This window comes from Capricornis sumatraensis, chromosome 3 (genome assembly GCF_032405125.1).
Source record: "Capricornis sumatraensis isolate serow.1 chromosome 3, serow.2, whole genome shotgun sequence".
In the NCBI taxonomy this organism is placed as follows: domain Eukaryota; kingdom Metazoa; phylum Chordata; class Mammalia; order Artiodactyla; family Bovidae; genus Capricornis; species Capricornis sumatraensis.
This window is the reverse complement of record NC_091071.1, coordinates 69,220,007-69,237,354: the sequence shown is the minus strand read 5'-3', so window position 1 is coordinate 69,237,354 and position 17,348 is coordinate 69,220,007. Positions and strand designations below refer to the sequence as shown.

Here is a 17,348-nt window from a genome sequence, read left to right as displayed (position 1 = left end):
GGCAGTGGATTCTTTACCACTAGTGCTACCTGGGAAGCCCTTAAATAAACCTTGAATTAGGCCATGTAAAAAAAGTATATGGGCTTCTTATATGTTAGCTGGAAGTCCTCTGTGTGTTGGCTGCCCCTGAGGCTCCTCCACCCTCAACTGCTTGCTTGTTCTCAGTAAAAGTGGCTTTGGATAAGTAAGGTATTATCTCCCCAAATCTATCCCTAAATCTTATTTTGTTTGTTGTAGTATTGTGATTTTTATCTATTAAACCCTATATGTACTTAGGTTAGTAACTTATTCTTAATGTTGTTGACTCAAGCACTTTTTTCAGATATGAAAAATAACTGAAATTATATTTCAGATACGAGTAATTTATTTTTCATATGGTTTACATCTTGAAAATTAGAATATAAAATTTATTTCAGATTTTGTTCTTAGATTGCTAAGTTACTTCAGATCTTACTAAATTTTTCCATTTAATTCTTTGATTATGCTTTTTTTTCTCTAAGCTAGAAAACACATGAAAAGGTAGAAAACACATGAAAAATCTCTTGTGGCCCACATTTGGGACCTTAGAGAAAATTAATTCTTTAAATGTAGTAATTTTATTAAACTTTTTTGTACAGGATTTTGAAAAGGATGTTTATATAAGAACAAAGTTATATTACCAAATATATGTATATATATTTCAAATGTCCAGCTTTATATTCTTGTGAGACATTCATTATTGAGAGTTTTGGGAGTTTGGAAGCGTGCTATATTTGGTTTAGAATTTAGACATCTACTATAGTAAAAAATTCCCCCAGATACAGAATAAAATAAATTTTTCTTTTGGTACATTTTCATTATCCACACCTTTCTTCTTCTGTTTGTCAAAAAATAATGTATTTCACTTATTTAAGATAGGAGTGACTTGAGTAATTTCATGATATTCAGAAGATATGTAGCTTTAGTTTAAATCTAAAATAATCTACACAATAGTTTGTCCATGTGTGAATCAAGGACAATATTGATCACACAGAGATTAGAGACTTAAAGTTTAAATATTTTATTTTATAATCTAGATTGACTGTATGCTTCTCAATTTCTGCAAAATACAAGTAGAAAAAGTTGTTTTCAACAGAAAGTTATTTCTCACTCTTAAAGCTGATGTCTTCTAATGGTGAAGGGAGACTAAATGTGCTATGAGTGAGATCCATATATTTAACTCTTAACAATTCCAGAATCATATCCCTGCTAAAAACATTCCTCATAACCAACCATATTCAGCAGTCTACTTTGAAATTCCCATCCTCTTCCTCTGTTATTACCCACACATTTGTTCTAAGAAACTAAATTATTTGCTTTTTTAAAGTGAAAAATAAACACCTTGAATGATTCAGAAATTTCTTTTGTTCTTGCTACCTTCTAATTCTTTTGTTAAAATAAAGCCAATTAATTGTTTATTTAAATATTCTTGAATAAAACAGGGGTTTAAATTACACTGTTGGATATACGATATTTAATTCTTACTTTTCCCAAAAAACATGGTTTGATGTAGTTAAAGTGTATCATTTGTAGTGTTTGAAAGTATTTGTGTTCACTTTATTCAGACGAGGACCTATTAAACTTGGAATGGCTAAAATTACACAAGTTGACTTTCCTCCTCGTGAAATTGTCACATACACAAAGGAAACTCAGACTCCAGTAATGGCTCAACCCAAAGAAGGTGAGTATCTGTCCTTAAATATGATTGTCATTAATCCCCATGTTAAATAAGGGGAATTCTTTTTTTTCCTTTGTTGTTTGGCATATTTTCTTAGAGGAACATTATAAAAATAATGCTTTGGGTTTCGATATTTATGTATTTGCTCTTTAGAGTTTGAAAACTTTTTCTTGTAGAATTTAATAGAAGTATAAGCTATATGTATGTTTTTAATTATGTTGGCATAAATACAAATATTTCCATTCTCATTTTGTTGCTATGTGCTGCTTTAGAAGCAAAAAATAAGAATATTCTGTTTCTGTGTCATGAACGTAATTCTTCCCAAAATGAGAGTATATCCAATAGTAAATGAAATAATGTAAATTATTTTCTTTGGTGCATACTATATTCCTATATACTGCCAGTTATCTGTATTAATGAACAAATCTAGACCTAATTCATAAACTTCCTATTTTATGATCTAAGGGGTCTACTGTGTTGATTATATAGCAGCCTGTAATCTCTGTGAAACAGAAGGAATATACATAGACATTATATTGAATGTGGAGTCTTTTGTGTCTTAAATCAAAAGGAGCTGACCATTTTTACAGTGGGGACTAATTTTAAAAATCTCATTGAATAGCTAATGATTTAAGCATAAACTTAATATGATAGTTCTTGTTTTTCCAGGGGAAGCTAATAAATTTATGTTTGATATAAAAGAAGTTTACTTAAGATCCCTAATACAGTTTCACAATTTCTTATCTGAAACCTATGGAGTTGTATATATATATATATATAGGGATTCAGAATTTTTTACATTTCAAAGAAGTAGTTAAGTACTATATGTACCGTATGTAAACACTCCAGCAGCATCTTGGGCATAAATATTCAACAGCAAAAGATATGAATATTCAAACTGAGTGAGATAAATAATGATTATAGATACCTTTACTTTTGGTCATGTTAGGGTTTACCACCAAAAGAATTACGGATTTTAGAGTTGATGATATTTTGGAATTGTGGGCCTATTGTAATCCTTTTAGCAGTCTGTACATAAAGAACATTTTTTTTCTCCTCAGGCAGAAAAATTTATTATTGTTTAATTATAGAATATCAAGCATAAGCACTTTATCAAATGTTTAAGTTAATTTATCTCTAAAATTTCAATTAAATTTCCACATTTCTCCATTAAGGAGAAGTAAATTAATATTCATTGCAGAAAACCCCGAGATACAAGTAAGCAAGAGTGGGGGTGGAGGGAATCCTTGAAATTCCTAGCTTATTACCAATGAAAATCTTTAAATTTTCATACTTATATATACTTCAAAAGAAAATGAGCCATTATAACTCTTTGTAGACTTTTTAAACTTAATAGTAGATCATCACATGTACTTTTAACAACTCTCCTTTCCTTGCCCCCTAAGGATGGACATGAAATAAATATCATAAACTTTTCCTTTGATTTTCTTCTTATTCCCAAAAGGACTTGACATTATCATGTATACAATTAAACTCAAAAATTTTGAGGAAATTGGAATAAGTTTTTGTCCAATAGTTTTTTTATAACTTGACCATGTGAATATTCATTTCTATGGATACATGTTTTTCATTCCTGCTGCTCCATCAGTTGGTAAAATAGCTTTCATATGTGCAAAATCCCTCATCTTACCAGAAAAAAACTCCTTGATGACAGATTTGTTTGAGGCATAAGCCATTTTAAAAAAAGAGGAAAGATAGTGCTGAACTACCAGTATGGAGAAAACTGATACTGTAGGATTCTATAATTTCCAGAAAATATTATTTTACTAACTAATATGTTCAAAGTACTGAAATGTCTGTCTTTTGGGAGCTATATTATTAGATATGTTAAATGAGAAAAGCTAGATATGTTAAATAGAAAGTAAACAAAATAGCCAAAATGAGGGTACAGTATCTCATTTAAAAAATAAATTTTATAATAATAATATGAAGATTTACTTTTATTTATGAAATGCATTTTAGATTGTTTTAGAATATAAAGCAATTCTGAAGCAATTTTAGGTAATGCCTGTTGTAACACACCTATAATTATATATATCGTTTAAATGAAAAATTCCATTTTTTAAAAAAATTTTTCTAATTTTTCTAATTACTGTAGTATATCATAGAGAATTTAGAGAAGACAGAAAGAATAGGAAATATGCCTGTGATACCACTGTGTAGTACCCATTGTTAATATTTTGTTTCCAGTCTGTTTTCTATGATACATTTTTTTCAAAAATTATATATGTATACATATACAAGCACACATATGGTTTTATATCCTACCTGAAATTTTCATTTTTAGTTGCTTATTCTTGACATGCATATAAATTTTAAAGTGAACATGTAATAATGTCTTTGAGCTAATTTGAATGTATAGCTACATAGTATATGACTGGCAGTTTTGTAAAAAACGCTTTTTTTCCATTTTTATTTTGAAATTAATGGGAAAATTTTAAAGATTGTGATTTGTAAAGTAGGCTAATTACCCAGAAGTTCAAGATAAACTGTATTTTTTCACTTGAAAATTAGTTGCATGAGTGCTAAGTCACTTTGGTCGTGTCCAACTCTTTGCAACTCCATGGACTGTAGCCCGCCAGGCTCTTCTGTCCATGGAATTCTCCAGGCAAGCATACTGGAGTGGGTTTCCATGCCTTCCTCCAGGGGATCTTCCTGACCCAGGGATTGAACCTGTGTTTCTTATGCCTCCTGCATTGCAGACAGGTTCTTCTATTTAGGGCAAGGCTTTTAGCAACCATCGTACTTCAGCTTTTTTGCCAAATTTTCCATAACACAATAGGGACTGTTTTCTTCTTCATTGCTGTAATGCCTGGTTTGGAGAGTGCATGATGTGTAGTGAGTACAAACTCAGTAAATATTTGGTGAAGGAATTAATTGCTTTTGCCTACTTAGGAGAATGATTTACTTACTTGAGATTTTTTTTTTTTCCCATGCCTTTTCTTGGGAAACTGCTGGGAAAATATTATTTTCCAGTGTTAATACTACGTTAACAATATTGATGAAATTGGGTGAGAAAGTATAGTCTCGGTTCTTGATTTTAATATGACTATATCATGTTGTAATCATTATTTGCTCTTAGATCCATAAATGAAACATACATCCTCCCTTATAGCCTTTTCTGATTCCATGATGACCTAGATACAAACATATGCTGTTACTCTGTGTTCTGTGTATCCCTGTGAATGCTGTGAGCAAATTAGACCTGTTAGCATCTCTCAAATATTTTATCTTAGCTACTTGTTTGTTACAGTTCTTCAAACCTCATGTTTAAATTGGTGACTGAAAATTGTAACAGCAGAGTGCTTACTACATATCAGGTATCGTGTAAGACACTTTTCTAATCCTCTTACCAAAACCTTGAGAGTTAAATACCAATTCTGTTTACATATGAAGAAGCTGAAACTGAAAGAGAGCTTATTAAGGGTAAGATTCTAAACCAAGTTTGGCTGATTCCAACATATCCTTTCTCTCTTAGGCAGTCACTGAAGCAGCACTTTCCTTCTTTTATGATAGTTACCTGTGGTAAGAAATTCAATTTATATTAATTACAGTCTAGTACAAATGTAGATACAGATGTGTACAGACATCCTTCGAATTTCAAAAGTTCACTTATGCCACTTGGGGAGTATGACAAACCCAAGCTCCTTCCCTGGAAACTACACTCAGCATCTCAGCAGAAAGCTGCCATAGCTTTAAACTGTCTCTGAGCATCTGCAGTATTTAGTCTGTGCACATGTTAACAAGCTGTGTCCTAAAGTAATCGCTTCTTCAGTTTACACCATTTCAGCTTAAGACAGTTTTCAAGGACTGCTCTACTTTTGGATAGCGGGAGGGGAGTCTTGTAACTGATACAAAAGTTTTCTGAAATAATACCTTCTCTGCTGTTACTGTATTTCATTTTTTTCATTGTTGGCCATAACTAAATTGTTGGCTTTGACCTGTAGTTTGAAGAACATTTCATTAAAAAGATAGCATGGCTTACTTATTTATTGGTAAATTTGCATCAGATAATATTTTATAGTGATTAGCTCAGAGTAATTAATAAACAGCTTTGATCTTTCATGTTGTTAAATAGAATTTTTCTTATCTTCACTAATAGAGGGTAAAAGTGGCAAGATACATAAACTGAGCCCAGTTTCTAATGGGTACACCTATGTACCACTCTATTTAAAATTTTCCTCTGTGGACTGACTTAGATATTCATCTTATAAAGATCCATGTTTATTCATTTGCAACCTAACAAGAATTCAGTGATTCTATTAGTGTATTGAGTGTATGCTATCTACTTGATTATTTTTTTTTAGTTTAAGGTTGAGGTATATAGACCTCCTGTAGCTCAGATGAAAAAGAATCTGCCTGCCAAGCAGGAGACCCAGGTTTGATCCCTGAGTTGGGAAGATTCTCTGGAAAAGAAAATGGCAACCCACTCTGGTATTCTTGCCTGGAGAATCCCATGGACAGAAGAGCCAGGCAGGCTACTGTCGGTGGGGTCGCAAAGGGTCAGACGTCATTAAGCGACTAAGACTACACTACTACTGAGGTATATAAGTGAAGGAGAATGAGAAACATACTGTAATACCATGGGGCTGTCCTTAGCCTTTAGAACTATTTATAAAGATGAGATTTCCTGTCTGTATCATTACAATTATTTTCATGTCCAGGGCTCTTACATTGTTTCATTTCCCAATTTATGGAAGTTACAGAAAGAGGGGTAAAAAACCCCTACACTTAAAAGTTTTATAATGAGAACACTTTGTGCTTAACTCTACCTCTTGCTTTTCCACTGGTTTAATACAGAGCTTCTCAAACTTAGCCTCCTTGGCTCTCATTTAAGAATATGTAATAAATTCCCAAACTCACTATGAGACAAAATTGTGAAATTCACAGTTTGAGTGTAAAAGACAGTAAATTGAACTTGGGTAGGCAGTGTAATTAGTACAGAAGTAATGTTAGTTATCAAATTGAAGATAAAAATTGGTCTTAGACTTACCTCTCTCTTTCATTTTTTAAAAAATGGCTGAATTTATTCTTTTGAAAAGCACATGTTCTTGCTTTCAAGTTTACTCTGTAAGTTGATAGTACCATTTGTGAACTGAGCTGCTTTGCTGTCTTAAAGCACCTACTGTGAATGAAATTGACTAGGAACATGTGACCTTAGTCAATTTCACTCCCGGCAGGTTAAAAAAAACTTCTCATGGCAGGAGTGTAATACCCATAGATACACGCCTGGAAAAGTTACTTTCTTCCCTTATCTTTTAGAAGTTTTTAACTCTCTTTTGGCATTGTCTTTTCTTATTCACCAAAAATCATCAGCATGGATTTTTTGTTATTGTTGCAATTTTTAGACACAGATTTTTAAAGAGGAAATTCCAGAGTTTAATCAGCTTGTTTACACCTGAGGAAACTGAGACCCAAGAATGTTCATTGATGACCCTATGGTCACAATATAAAAGAATATCAGGCTACAGTCAGAACCTGGTTCTTGATTTCCGTTGGAGTGCTGTTTCTCATATCATTCTACTTTCTTATCTGTGTGGAGTTTCATAATGGTTTTTGGTATTGACTTAGTAATCATATTTTTCCTCAAGTACATGTTGATTAGAATATATAATGTATAGAAAAATGTTATATGTAAATAGCTCTTAATTTTTTATTACATGATCTTAACATCTGGAATCCACACTTCCCAAGTAGACTAAATTGTTAGGCCTTCTGGTTAATATTATTCTTGTCTAAAATGGATTTTAAAAAATTTTTGGAATAAATAACATATGTAATAAGTTAGTTTTAACCCTCAAAGAATCTGTGAGAATATAAAAATAATTGAAAATTGAAGCATTTGTTCTTAACCATGATTGAAAGACTTTAATCAGCATATTTAAAATTGTGGCCTCAGAAAAATGTAATATTTATGAGATCACAGATAACAGGATCTGTATTAATGATGCCAATACTGCCTAAATAAAAATTTGAATTTTACATAAAATGAGACAATGTAGAGAGACAAATTCTGTGTTAAAATAAATGGTATAATTAAAGTATTACTTTTTATTTATCTCGCAAATTAGCATTAGATCTGTATTCAAAATATTTCCTGATTAAAATTTTCCCTTGTTAAATATCTAAATTGTTAAGAAACAAATGACCTTGCATTTGATTCTAGATGTTTAAAAAAATAAAAGGAATGAATTCCATTGATACATTCCTAAAGTTTTGTCCTAATATTTTCTTAATATTGATTTTTAAAGAGTAAAGAATATGAAATTATGGACAAATGGATCAAAATGAAGTGATTCAAAAGGATATTGAACCAGAAAAGAAAGGATTATTTTGAAAATATTAAAGGAAAATCATTCATGTCTAACATGTAATTTTAAACTTATGATTGAAATATTTCCCTCTAATAGTCTCATTTTGAAGTTACTTATAAGTAGAATTTTTTAAATTAAATGATGTCTTTATGTGCAACACATTTTTCCTGACTTTTGGAATTCATTGGCAATTTCCTTTGTAGTGAGTAATTATGCTACTTTGTAAATTAGGAATTCTTCATTAGATATTAAACTATTTTGAAATAGAGTACAAATCAGTATGATGAAACTAGTTAATAAATTTATAGACAACTGTTTCCTAAATAGCATTAAGGCACAAATGATACAGATTTTGACCTCATGCTAAGAATTAATTGTGATAAGTGATAGATTAAAGAGTATCAGTTTTTAGTGAGTATTTTCTAGGATCTTGCATATTCCTTGTTATGTGTTACAATATTTTTAAATAATTCAAAGTGTGCTTTGTGGCTTATTTGTAGATGTCTCTTTAACGCAGCATGACATACAGATGAGAAAACTTGTTCTGAAGAGTCCTTCCTTCAGCTTAACAAAAGCCACCCATTTCACAGATGATTTAACTTTGATTAACCTACTCCATTGTAACAGATTATTCCAACAACTGGAATTTCATTCTTTCATGTTATTTCTAGGTGAAGCTTAATTTATAGACCGCTTTTCTTTCCATCTCACCAAAATACATCACAATTTTGATGTTAACTCAGTAAAAATTCAATGGTTCATTAAACCTAATCTTAGCATTCATTGACAAGAGGTTTGTCATTTTAAAAGTAACTGCTACTTTTATGCATTCTTTATTGCTCAGTTTATAATCTTAGATTCCCTGTCAGAGAAAGCATGGAGTTAACTACTTAGCATATTGCAATGAATATTCATCAATAAATTGATGTGACATGGCAGTCACATTTTTCAGTCTTTCTGCTCTGTTGTAGTGTTTTTCAGTTTTAAATATATTACGGTTTATCATATAATAGGGACTAGCTTAGAGAATCTTTAGAATTGTAATATTATATTTTTGGTCATGTTAATACTTTTTTAGTAGCTAGTTGTATTCATTTTTAATAAGAGTATTTGTTTCAGAGAACAGTCTAATAATACTGATGTTTGGCATTGTTTTGCCAAATATTTGGTATGTGTAGATAATCAGCTTAATAATAAAAATATTTTTAAAGCAGATCATTTTTGTAACGTTCTCGGAATTTTTCTTAGTGTTAGCCATTTAATGAAGCTTGATTCTTAAGTATCTGAGTTTTTGAATCAGTTTTTAATTTTAATTTGAGTCAGTTTTTAATAGAAAGAGTTAGTACCTTCATTCTAAAATAAAATCCTGAAAACAAGTATTAAATAGATTATAGTCATCATTCAGCTGCAACTAAACTATATGGGCAAATAAGCATGACAAATGCCATGAAGAAGGCAGAGTTAGATCCAGATCCCTGTCTGCCATACTTCATCTACATTTTAAATTTTAAAAGGAAAAGAGTGTCTGTAAGCATGATCTTTTCTGTTAAATGTGTAGATTATGAGGTCACTTAGCACTAAAGTACTGACCATATGCATTATGACAGGAATTTGACACCTGTCATTGGAAATGGTACTTAGAAGCCGTATAATGCAACAAAGTTGAGGGAGGAAGATATGATGTGGATAGGAGGCTGTAATTTATAATTCACAATGCTTCAGGATGACCTGTCCAGGGTGACTCAGATTCCATGTCTTTGATTTTAGGATTTACATACAGTGAACTTACTAGTCAACAAAATTGATAACTGATGGTATTAGAAGAAAATGGAAAAATACATATTTTCAGACTAAATTTTTAATTAAAGTAAATATCTTGTTATTCTAAAAGTCAGCTTAAGTGTAATTAAATTATTTTCATTACATTATACTGGTAGGTGACTTGATGGTAGAATTTCATCATAATGTTTCAGCAGTGCAGTATAGAATTGTTACCAGATACACTGTTCTCAGATTAATAATCCATTGTATATGAGAATTCATCTAAAAGGGAGTACTGTCTTTCTGTTTCTCTGTGTGATTATTTTGCCCCCAAAAAAGCTTTCATTTTTTTAAGTAGCACAAAAGCTGTAATTGGCATGCTTTGTAAGGAAGTGTCAGTGTGCAAGAGAGTGGCGATCACTAAGAATTCTTTTGCGTGTTCTTTCCCCTTTGCACCACCGCCTCCTCAGCGGGGTCACTGAGATCACTAGCTTTTCTTGAAATGGCCATTTTCACTGGCAGGTGCATTATACCCTGTATTTTCAGATTGTTTTTCCATTCTGAATGTTTGGCAGGTTGATTGCTCTGGCTGCATTGACGGAGAAAGGGCTGACAAATGCGGTTGGGCTGGCTGAAAAGACAGTGATTACTGTTTTCCTTTGTGGCTGATTGAGGCCCTTGAAAGGAAAAATTTTAACCTTCACCATTTGGTTCAAAAGTATGAGCATATATTGAAATCATTCGTGCCATTTATCCTAGTTCTGTAAACTTGTCAGAACGTAAAAATCGCTCAATTTCAAGTAATGTAGGATTGGCATACGTCATTATCATTTTGATTAAGTTGGAGGTTGTATCATTGTGTGCATTATACAGTGTCATTTAAAGCTTTCTTTCCTGAAGGTACAGTTATATTTTTATTGCTTATACTATAGAGTTAGAAAGATTTTCATAGCTTTCCAAACCTAACACTATGTGTGTGGTTTGGCAGCTGGTGTGGCCTACAAGCCGCATTTTGTTTGCAGGGTAAAGGCTTATCTGGAGGCCTCCTGGAGTGTGGGTAATTGCACAGGCTCGCCATTGGGGAGAGACAGGATTGGAAGCAGTCAAGCGGAAGAATGTTATGCCATCCCATTGCCACCTTGTAGCAGAAAGACACAATCCCAGCAGTGCCATCTGGTTGTTGCTATCTAGTCAGCTGGCCTGGCTGCTGGGACCATGACTTGGCAGCTGGTTCCCATACTACCATTCTTTTGTGTATGTCGTATGTTAGTGTGTTTTAGATAATTTTGGACATGGGTCGGGGAAATGACTATAACAAGTAAAGTCCCCTTATTGAATAGGCTCTCATTACTTGAGATGGACTCTGCCACAGATGCTTGCTGCCATTCCCTCATAGATAAATGATGCATCTGTTTAGGCAATAAAAATAAGCATTATCTTCATAAAAATCCATCTCTGTATGTAGTGAAAGAGAAGGTATGCAGAGTTGTATGTTCTATAACGTTTTAAAATAAGTAATTTAAAGTTATTTCCTGGTTTGGTTGTATAAGAGGAGAGTTAGTCATTTTTAAAAGTCTTATAAACATTGTCTGTTGTCTCAATGTGTATTTTTATTCAAGTTAAGAAAACATTATTTTAAGTGCTTATTGCCACATCATATAACAGTAGATAATGAGACTTGCATTTAAAATGACAGAATAGAAAATGTGGTCTCGTAGCTATTAGCTTTAAAATCTGCCTCTCAAATAGCAACCTGAGAGTTAATGTAAGCCGTCTTTATGCCATATGAAGATCCATTAGACACTGATGGTTTCAGATCACAAGTAAGCAGCCAACTCTGTAGGCTGTTTTAGACATTTGATTTTCTTCATTTTACAGCATTAATGTGTCAGCATGCTACATAAAACTATGTAGGAGTTGCATGTTGTTCTGTCTGGAATGATAAATGCTTGCAAGCTTTTAGAGATTTACATGAGGAACTCATCCTAGTTGCTTATATATCTTATTTCAGTTTATGTAGCTACAGAATTTGATATGGCTGTTGCTGACTTACCATGTTAGGTATGCATAAAGAAGTTCTACTTAATTCTTTTTTAAAAATCGTATTGATAAAATTTACATTATTTCTACTCATTCTATCTTATGAGTGGTTCACTTGTGCTTTTACCTAAAAAGTTGTGATACTTTCTGAAGTAATTACCTCAAGAGCTTTCAGTTATTCTCATAAAAATAATTTTTGTGTTACTGTTTTGTTTTTATTCAGATGAAGAAGAAGATGATGATGTGGTGACTCCTAAACCACCTATTGAACCTGAGGAAGAGAAAACTTTAAAGAAAGATGAAGAAAGTGATAGTAAAGGTATCTTAAAGAACTTAACTTTTAAAAAAAGAATTTAAAAAATTTTATTGATTCCTGTTAAGATTGTTTTTTTATTATTTATACACTAAAGTAGAATAAAATGCTCTAAATCAAAGAGGTGAATCTGCTTGAAAAATGAGTTGCATTCATTGATCCAAATTGTGATGGTGAGGTGACATGATCTGAGTGGCATATATCAGACTTTAGAAAAACATTTGTTTTACAGCTCCTCCTCATGAGCTGACTGAAGAAGAAAAGCAGCAAATCTTGCACTCTGAGGAATTTTTAAGTTTCTTTGACCATTCCACAAGAATTGTAGAAAGAGCTCTTTCAGAGCAGATTAACATCTTCTTTGACTACAGTGGAAGAGATTTGGAAGACAAAGAAGGGTAAGAATAGTTGCTAAAATTATGGTGTCAGCAGTGTTTAATTACTTTAAGAGTGGGAAGTTATAACACAGTTGTTGGTTTTTGGTTTTTGTTTTTTTTCTGTAGAGAGATTCAAGCAGGTGCTAAACTGTCATTAAATCGACAGTTTTTTGACGAACGTTGGTCAAAGCATCGGGTTGTTAGTTGTTTGGATTGGTCATCTCAGGTAAATTACAATAACAAAATTGGTTTATATTTACCCATTTTTGAATTACAATAAGCAGGTAGTTGTATTTTAATTATGGAAACTTTGTATAATTAAATTCGTGTAAATTATAACAATGGATGATGGCTCTAATATTATGGTTGCCTTATGTACTTAGGAAGAAAGGATTGGAACACTATTTAAAACTCAAGGTTTTATTTATGCCACAGCTTAGTTTTACTTATTTTAATTGCTTACCTATTTTAATTCTGTCCTTTGGATAGAATTGCAACACATTTTAATAAAATGTTTTAACATTAAAACCTTTAAAATAACCTTACTAATTCAAAGTTTTACTAATGTTGCAGAATAACTCTAGAGATGTATTTCTTGATGAAGTGTTAGGAATTTGCATTTTCAGAATAATTTAATAAAAACAGTTGAGTAACTGGGAATGTAAAACAGTTATTATGTATAGCATTTTTTCCCCACTTGATTCTTGCGAGCAGTATCCAGAATTACTGGTGGCTTCCTATAACAACAACGAAGATGCTCCTCATGAGCCTGATGGTGTGGCCCTTGTATGGAATATGAAATACAAAAAAACGACTCCAGAGTATGTGTTTCACTGCCAGGTAAGATAGTCTTTTAGCAGTCTTCTCCCAGTTTAAGAATTCACTAATGAATTTAGACAGTGCCTTTTTTCTTTTCTTGTCAACAGAATGATTTCATTGGATTTGCATTTACTAAACCACCCCATATTTGCAAACAGATGTTAACAAAAAACTGAAGATTTCTCTATTCAACATGATCTGTGTTTTCTAGCTTTTTTGATGTCTCTTATGTTTAATCACACCTAAAGTCCATTGCTGTTGTGATTTTCTGTTATTGTGATTGATTGTATAAAAGGAATCTTTTATAAAATGTCTTTTCTGCAGGGAGTTTCTCAGGAACTTACTTGCTGAATGTACAATTAGATGGTTGGCCCACTGAATTACTTATACATGGCCTGAGGAGTTGGAACTAGATAGTTTTAAGTAGAAACATATGTTTGAAGTAGGAAACAGATGCAGATTTTTAAAGTGGATTTAGTGGGAGGTTAGAATTTGCCAGCCTTTCTGGTTGCATAAGTTATAATCTTTTAATAATAATTCTGCAAAACACTTAACTGAATCAAAACTAGCATTATACTCTGTTGTCAGATTTCTGTCAAAGGCTAAAGTAGAGCCAGTTATCTTTTGATTTAATGCTGTAATAAAATAGTTTTTGCTTTGTTGGATAAATTGCTTAAATATTTCTGTAAACAGTCATTACATTCGACTTTTAAGCAAAACTATTCTAGAGCTGTATCTTTATGTTCTTAAACAAAATGACATTTTTGAGTGTATTTATTTACTGGTGGTTTTAATCTCTGATAGCTTATAATAAAAGGGAAAATGTTTTTGGTTATAGATTTATTCTTATAACTTGTCACTTTTCTTTCATTTGACCCTTAAATGTAAAAATCTTACTTATTTGCAGTCAGCCGTTATGTCTGCTACGTTTGCAAAATTTCATCCAAATCTGGTTGTGGGTGGTACATATTCAGGCCAAATTGTGCTGTGGGATAACCGTAGCAATAAAAGAACTCCAGTGCAAAGAACTCCACTGTCAGCTGCAGCACACACAGTAAGTAAAGAGGTTATTTCCATTAGATTTCCTTCATCATTAAATACTTAATCGTGTCTGTCAAAATAGTCTCAAAATATGTTTCCTTTGATGTATGAATTCCTCATCATTTAGCAACTAAGAATGAGGGCTCTTTTTTTTTTGAAATCTATTTTATTAGAAACATCTCTCTTCTAAAATAATCTATTGTTAATCCACAGAATAGGATCAAACTTCACATTAAAAATGCCCTTATGATGTGAGACTGTTTGGATATGAAACAGAATATCTGTGATGATACAGTAAAAATTATTTCATCTTTTTGGTGAAAATAATTCCAGATAATAATTTCTTTAATATTTCTTTCTTTAGCATCCTGTATATTGTGTAAATGTTGTTGGAACACAGAATGCTCACAATCTGATTAGTATCTCTACTGATGGAAAAATTTGTTCGTGGAGTCTGGACATGCTTTCCCATCCACAGGTAGGATAAACTGGGAAAACTCTGAAGTTTTGAGGCAAGTATTGGTATTTTTTTAAGTCTATATAAATCCATATATTTTTCATAAATGTTTTATAATAGTATTATAGTAACAGTTTATAAATCTAAGCATGTATTAAATATGATCTGTGATATATATACTTCATTTTCAAACCTGCTTCTTTTAATCAATTAAATTTATATAAGCAGTATAGTAAAAGAAGGTTTACAAACTAAGATTAGAAAATGTTCTTAAAAATTTAAAAATTGTAAGTTTACAAAATAATGTCAATTTTTTCTGTGTAGGATAGCATGGAATTGGTTCATAAACAGTCAAAGGCAGTTGCTGTGACATCTATGTCCTTCCCTGTTGGAGATGTCAACAACTTTGTTGTTGGAAGTGAGGAAGGTTCTGTGTACACAGCATGTCGCCATGGCAGGTAAATCTAAACTGGAATTTGCAATTATTTAAAATTCTCCCTTGAATAATCTCATTAAAACAATTTGCCTCTTAATTCAAGTAGGAATCTCTCCTAGAGCTACTTAAAGTTATTTAAGTTCAGGTATGTAAAATTAAATCCTTTTTAAAAATAAAAGGTCATTTTAGATCATAATGTGTTCTAGCAATAGATTTTGAGGGGTGTGGTATGTTGTGATTTTCATATATGTGGACTTGCTCACAAAAGTTAGTGGTAGGAAGTAACATTCCGCAGTTACAAATACAAAAACTCATATACCACATACTGGCCTTTAAAGTTGTAAATAAGATTTTCAACTGTTTTTCTATTTCGATTTATTTGGACATTGAGCCTTCTTGGCTCAAAGTTCACTTCTCCTGATAATTGTACAGTAATGTCACGTACACATTTTAAATTGACTAGTATTTCTCCTGCTGTTCAATCTGTTTTGAAATTGTCTAGCTGTACCTTATCAATTGCATCCTGTAAAAAAAAAAAATTGAGGGTTCAGATTTCATCGCAAATACAGATCACCTTCACTTGAAAGCTTTTGTTTTAAAAGTAACCTAGGTTCTCTCTCTTACATGTAGCATCTCTTTGTCTCTGTTCCACCACCTCAGAACCTTGCACATTGGACTTTTGAGTTCTGTCATCAATAGCATCATGATTATGGTTCCAAAATGTACTTACTGCTGCTTTAGTGGTGTTATCAAATATGGATAGAGTAACACTCAAACATAATTATTTTGATGTGTTATGAGCACAGAGTTAAGTTTGTTGAAATTGTGTCAAAGTATAATAATAGGTAAACCTATAACATATATTTGTAAGTGGTCTACTTACAAGAGATTTCCCTGTTTTCACTCTTATGAAATAGCAAAGCTGGAATCAGTGAGATGTTCGAGGGACATCAAGGACCAATTACTGGCATTCATTGCCATTCAGCTGTTGGAGCAGTGGACTTCTCACATCTTTTTGTCACTTCATCATTTGACTGGACAGTAAAACTTTGGACAACGAAGGTATCTAAAAACAGATGTCTGGTCAGGTGCTCAGGTTTCTGACACAAGGTGGTGCTCTAATACCACATGGAAAAGATGAAAAGCCTCCTAATAGCTTGGAATGATTTACTGATAAATCAAACCTAGAAAGTTACACAGAACATGAGTGAAAACTAGATGTTGAAGTTTTTAAAAAATATGCTCACAGGTATGATAACTCCACTCATAACCAAGACCAATTGTCCCACCACTTCTGGCATTTCAAGCATAGAAATTGTTATTCTGAACTGAGCTGGGGGAAAAGCCTCTGAAGATCTCGCATGACTCTCATATAGCTCCCCTATAGCCTGGCACAAAAGCTGTGCATTTGCTCTTTGAAGAGCTTTTAGAAGATGTTCAGAACTGCAGTGACTCACAGAGCTGATCCTCCAGCAATTCCAGAAATATGTGACTTTGCCCTGAATTATTGAAAGTCTCAAGGCAAATCCAAAGTGCCTTTACTTTGCTGTCTAGCTTTTCTGCAGTATTACATTGTTGGTGATGAAGTTCCATCCTTAGAATATCATATTCTATTTAAGTTAAATTTTAAGCTGTGTTTTTTCATGTTTTCATCTGCCTTATCTTAACTTTGATTCTTCAATTTCTTTGAGAAAACCTGGTGCTTTTAAGAGATTTTCTTCACTATTATAGTGGAATCATTTATTTATCAAATGTTGACCTTGGAAATCAGGGATGAACTCACTACTCACTCTTGTCCTTTCCTGATGCGTTCTTTCAGTGTACTAGGAAGTGAAGTAGCAAACTGTCTCTTAAAATTCAAAGTTTTCATGTTTGGGATTGGCTTTTCTGGTAAAGAATCTGCCTGCAATGTAGGAGACCTTGGTCTGATTCCTGGGTGGGAAAGTTCCCCTGGAGAAAGGGATAGGCTCCCCACCTCCAGTTTTCTTGGGCTTCCCTGGTGGCTCAGATGGTAAAGAATCTGCCTACAATGCGGGAGACCTGGGTTCTATCCCTAGTTTGGGAAGATCCCCTAGA

General features: G+C 32.5%; 1 protein-coding gene across 3 annotated transcripts in view; it reads left to right on the top strand.

Moving 5' to 3' along the window:
• The window catches only part of DYNC1I2 (dynein cytoplasmic 1 intermediate chain 2), a 54,899-nt gene that overhangs the window by 21,259 nt on the left and 16,292 nt on the right, over positions 1–17,348 (top strand). For 2 of the 3 annotated variants that reach the window (XM_068968189.1, XM_068968190.1), the window contains 9 exons: positions 1,584–1,699; positions 12,056–12,151; positions 12,378–12,540; positions 12,646–12,745; positions 13,234–13,359; positions 14,246–14,392; positions 14,744–14,857; positions 15,161–15,294; positions 16,190–16,334. In XM_068968189.1, the coding sequence (XP_068824290.1) occupies positions 1,584–1,699; positions 12,056–12,151; positions 12,378–12,540; positions 12,646–12,745; positions 13,234–13,359; positions 14,246–14,392; positions 14,744–14,857; positions 15,161–15,294; positions 16,190–16,334 (1,141 nt within the window). The remainder of the gene's footprint in view (positions 1–1,583; positions 1,700–12,055; positions 12,152–12,377; positions 12,541–12,645; positions 12,746–13,233; positions 13,360–14,245; positions 14,393–14,743; positions 14,858–15,160; positions 15,295–16,189; positions 16,335–17,348) is intronic. The other variant, XR_011144672.1, reaches the window with a different exon arrangement.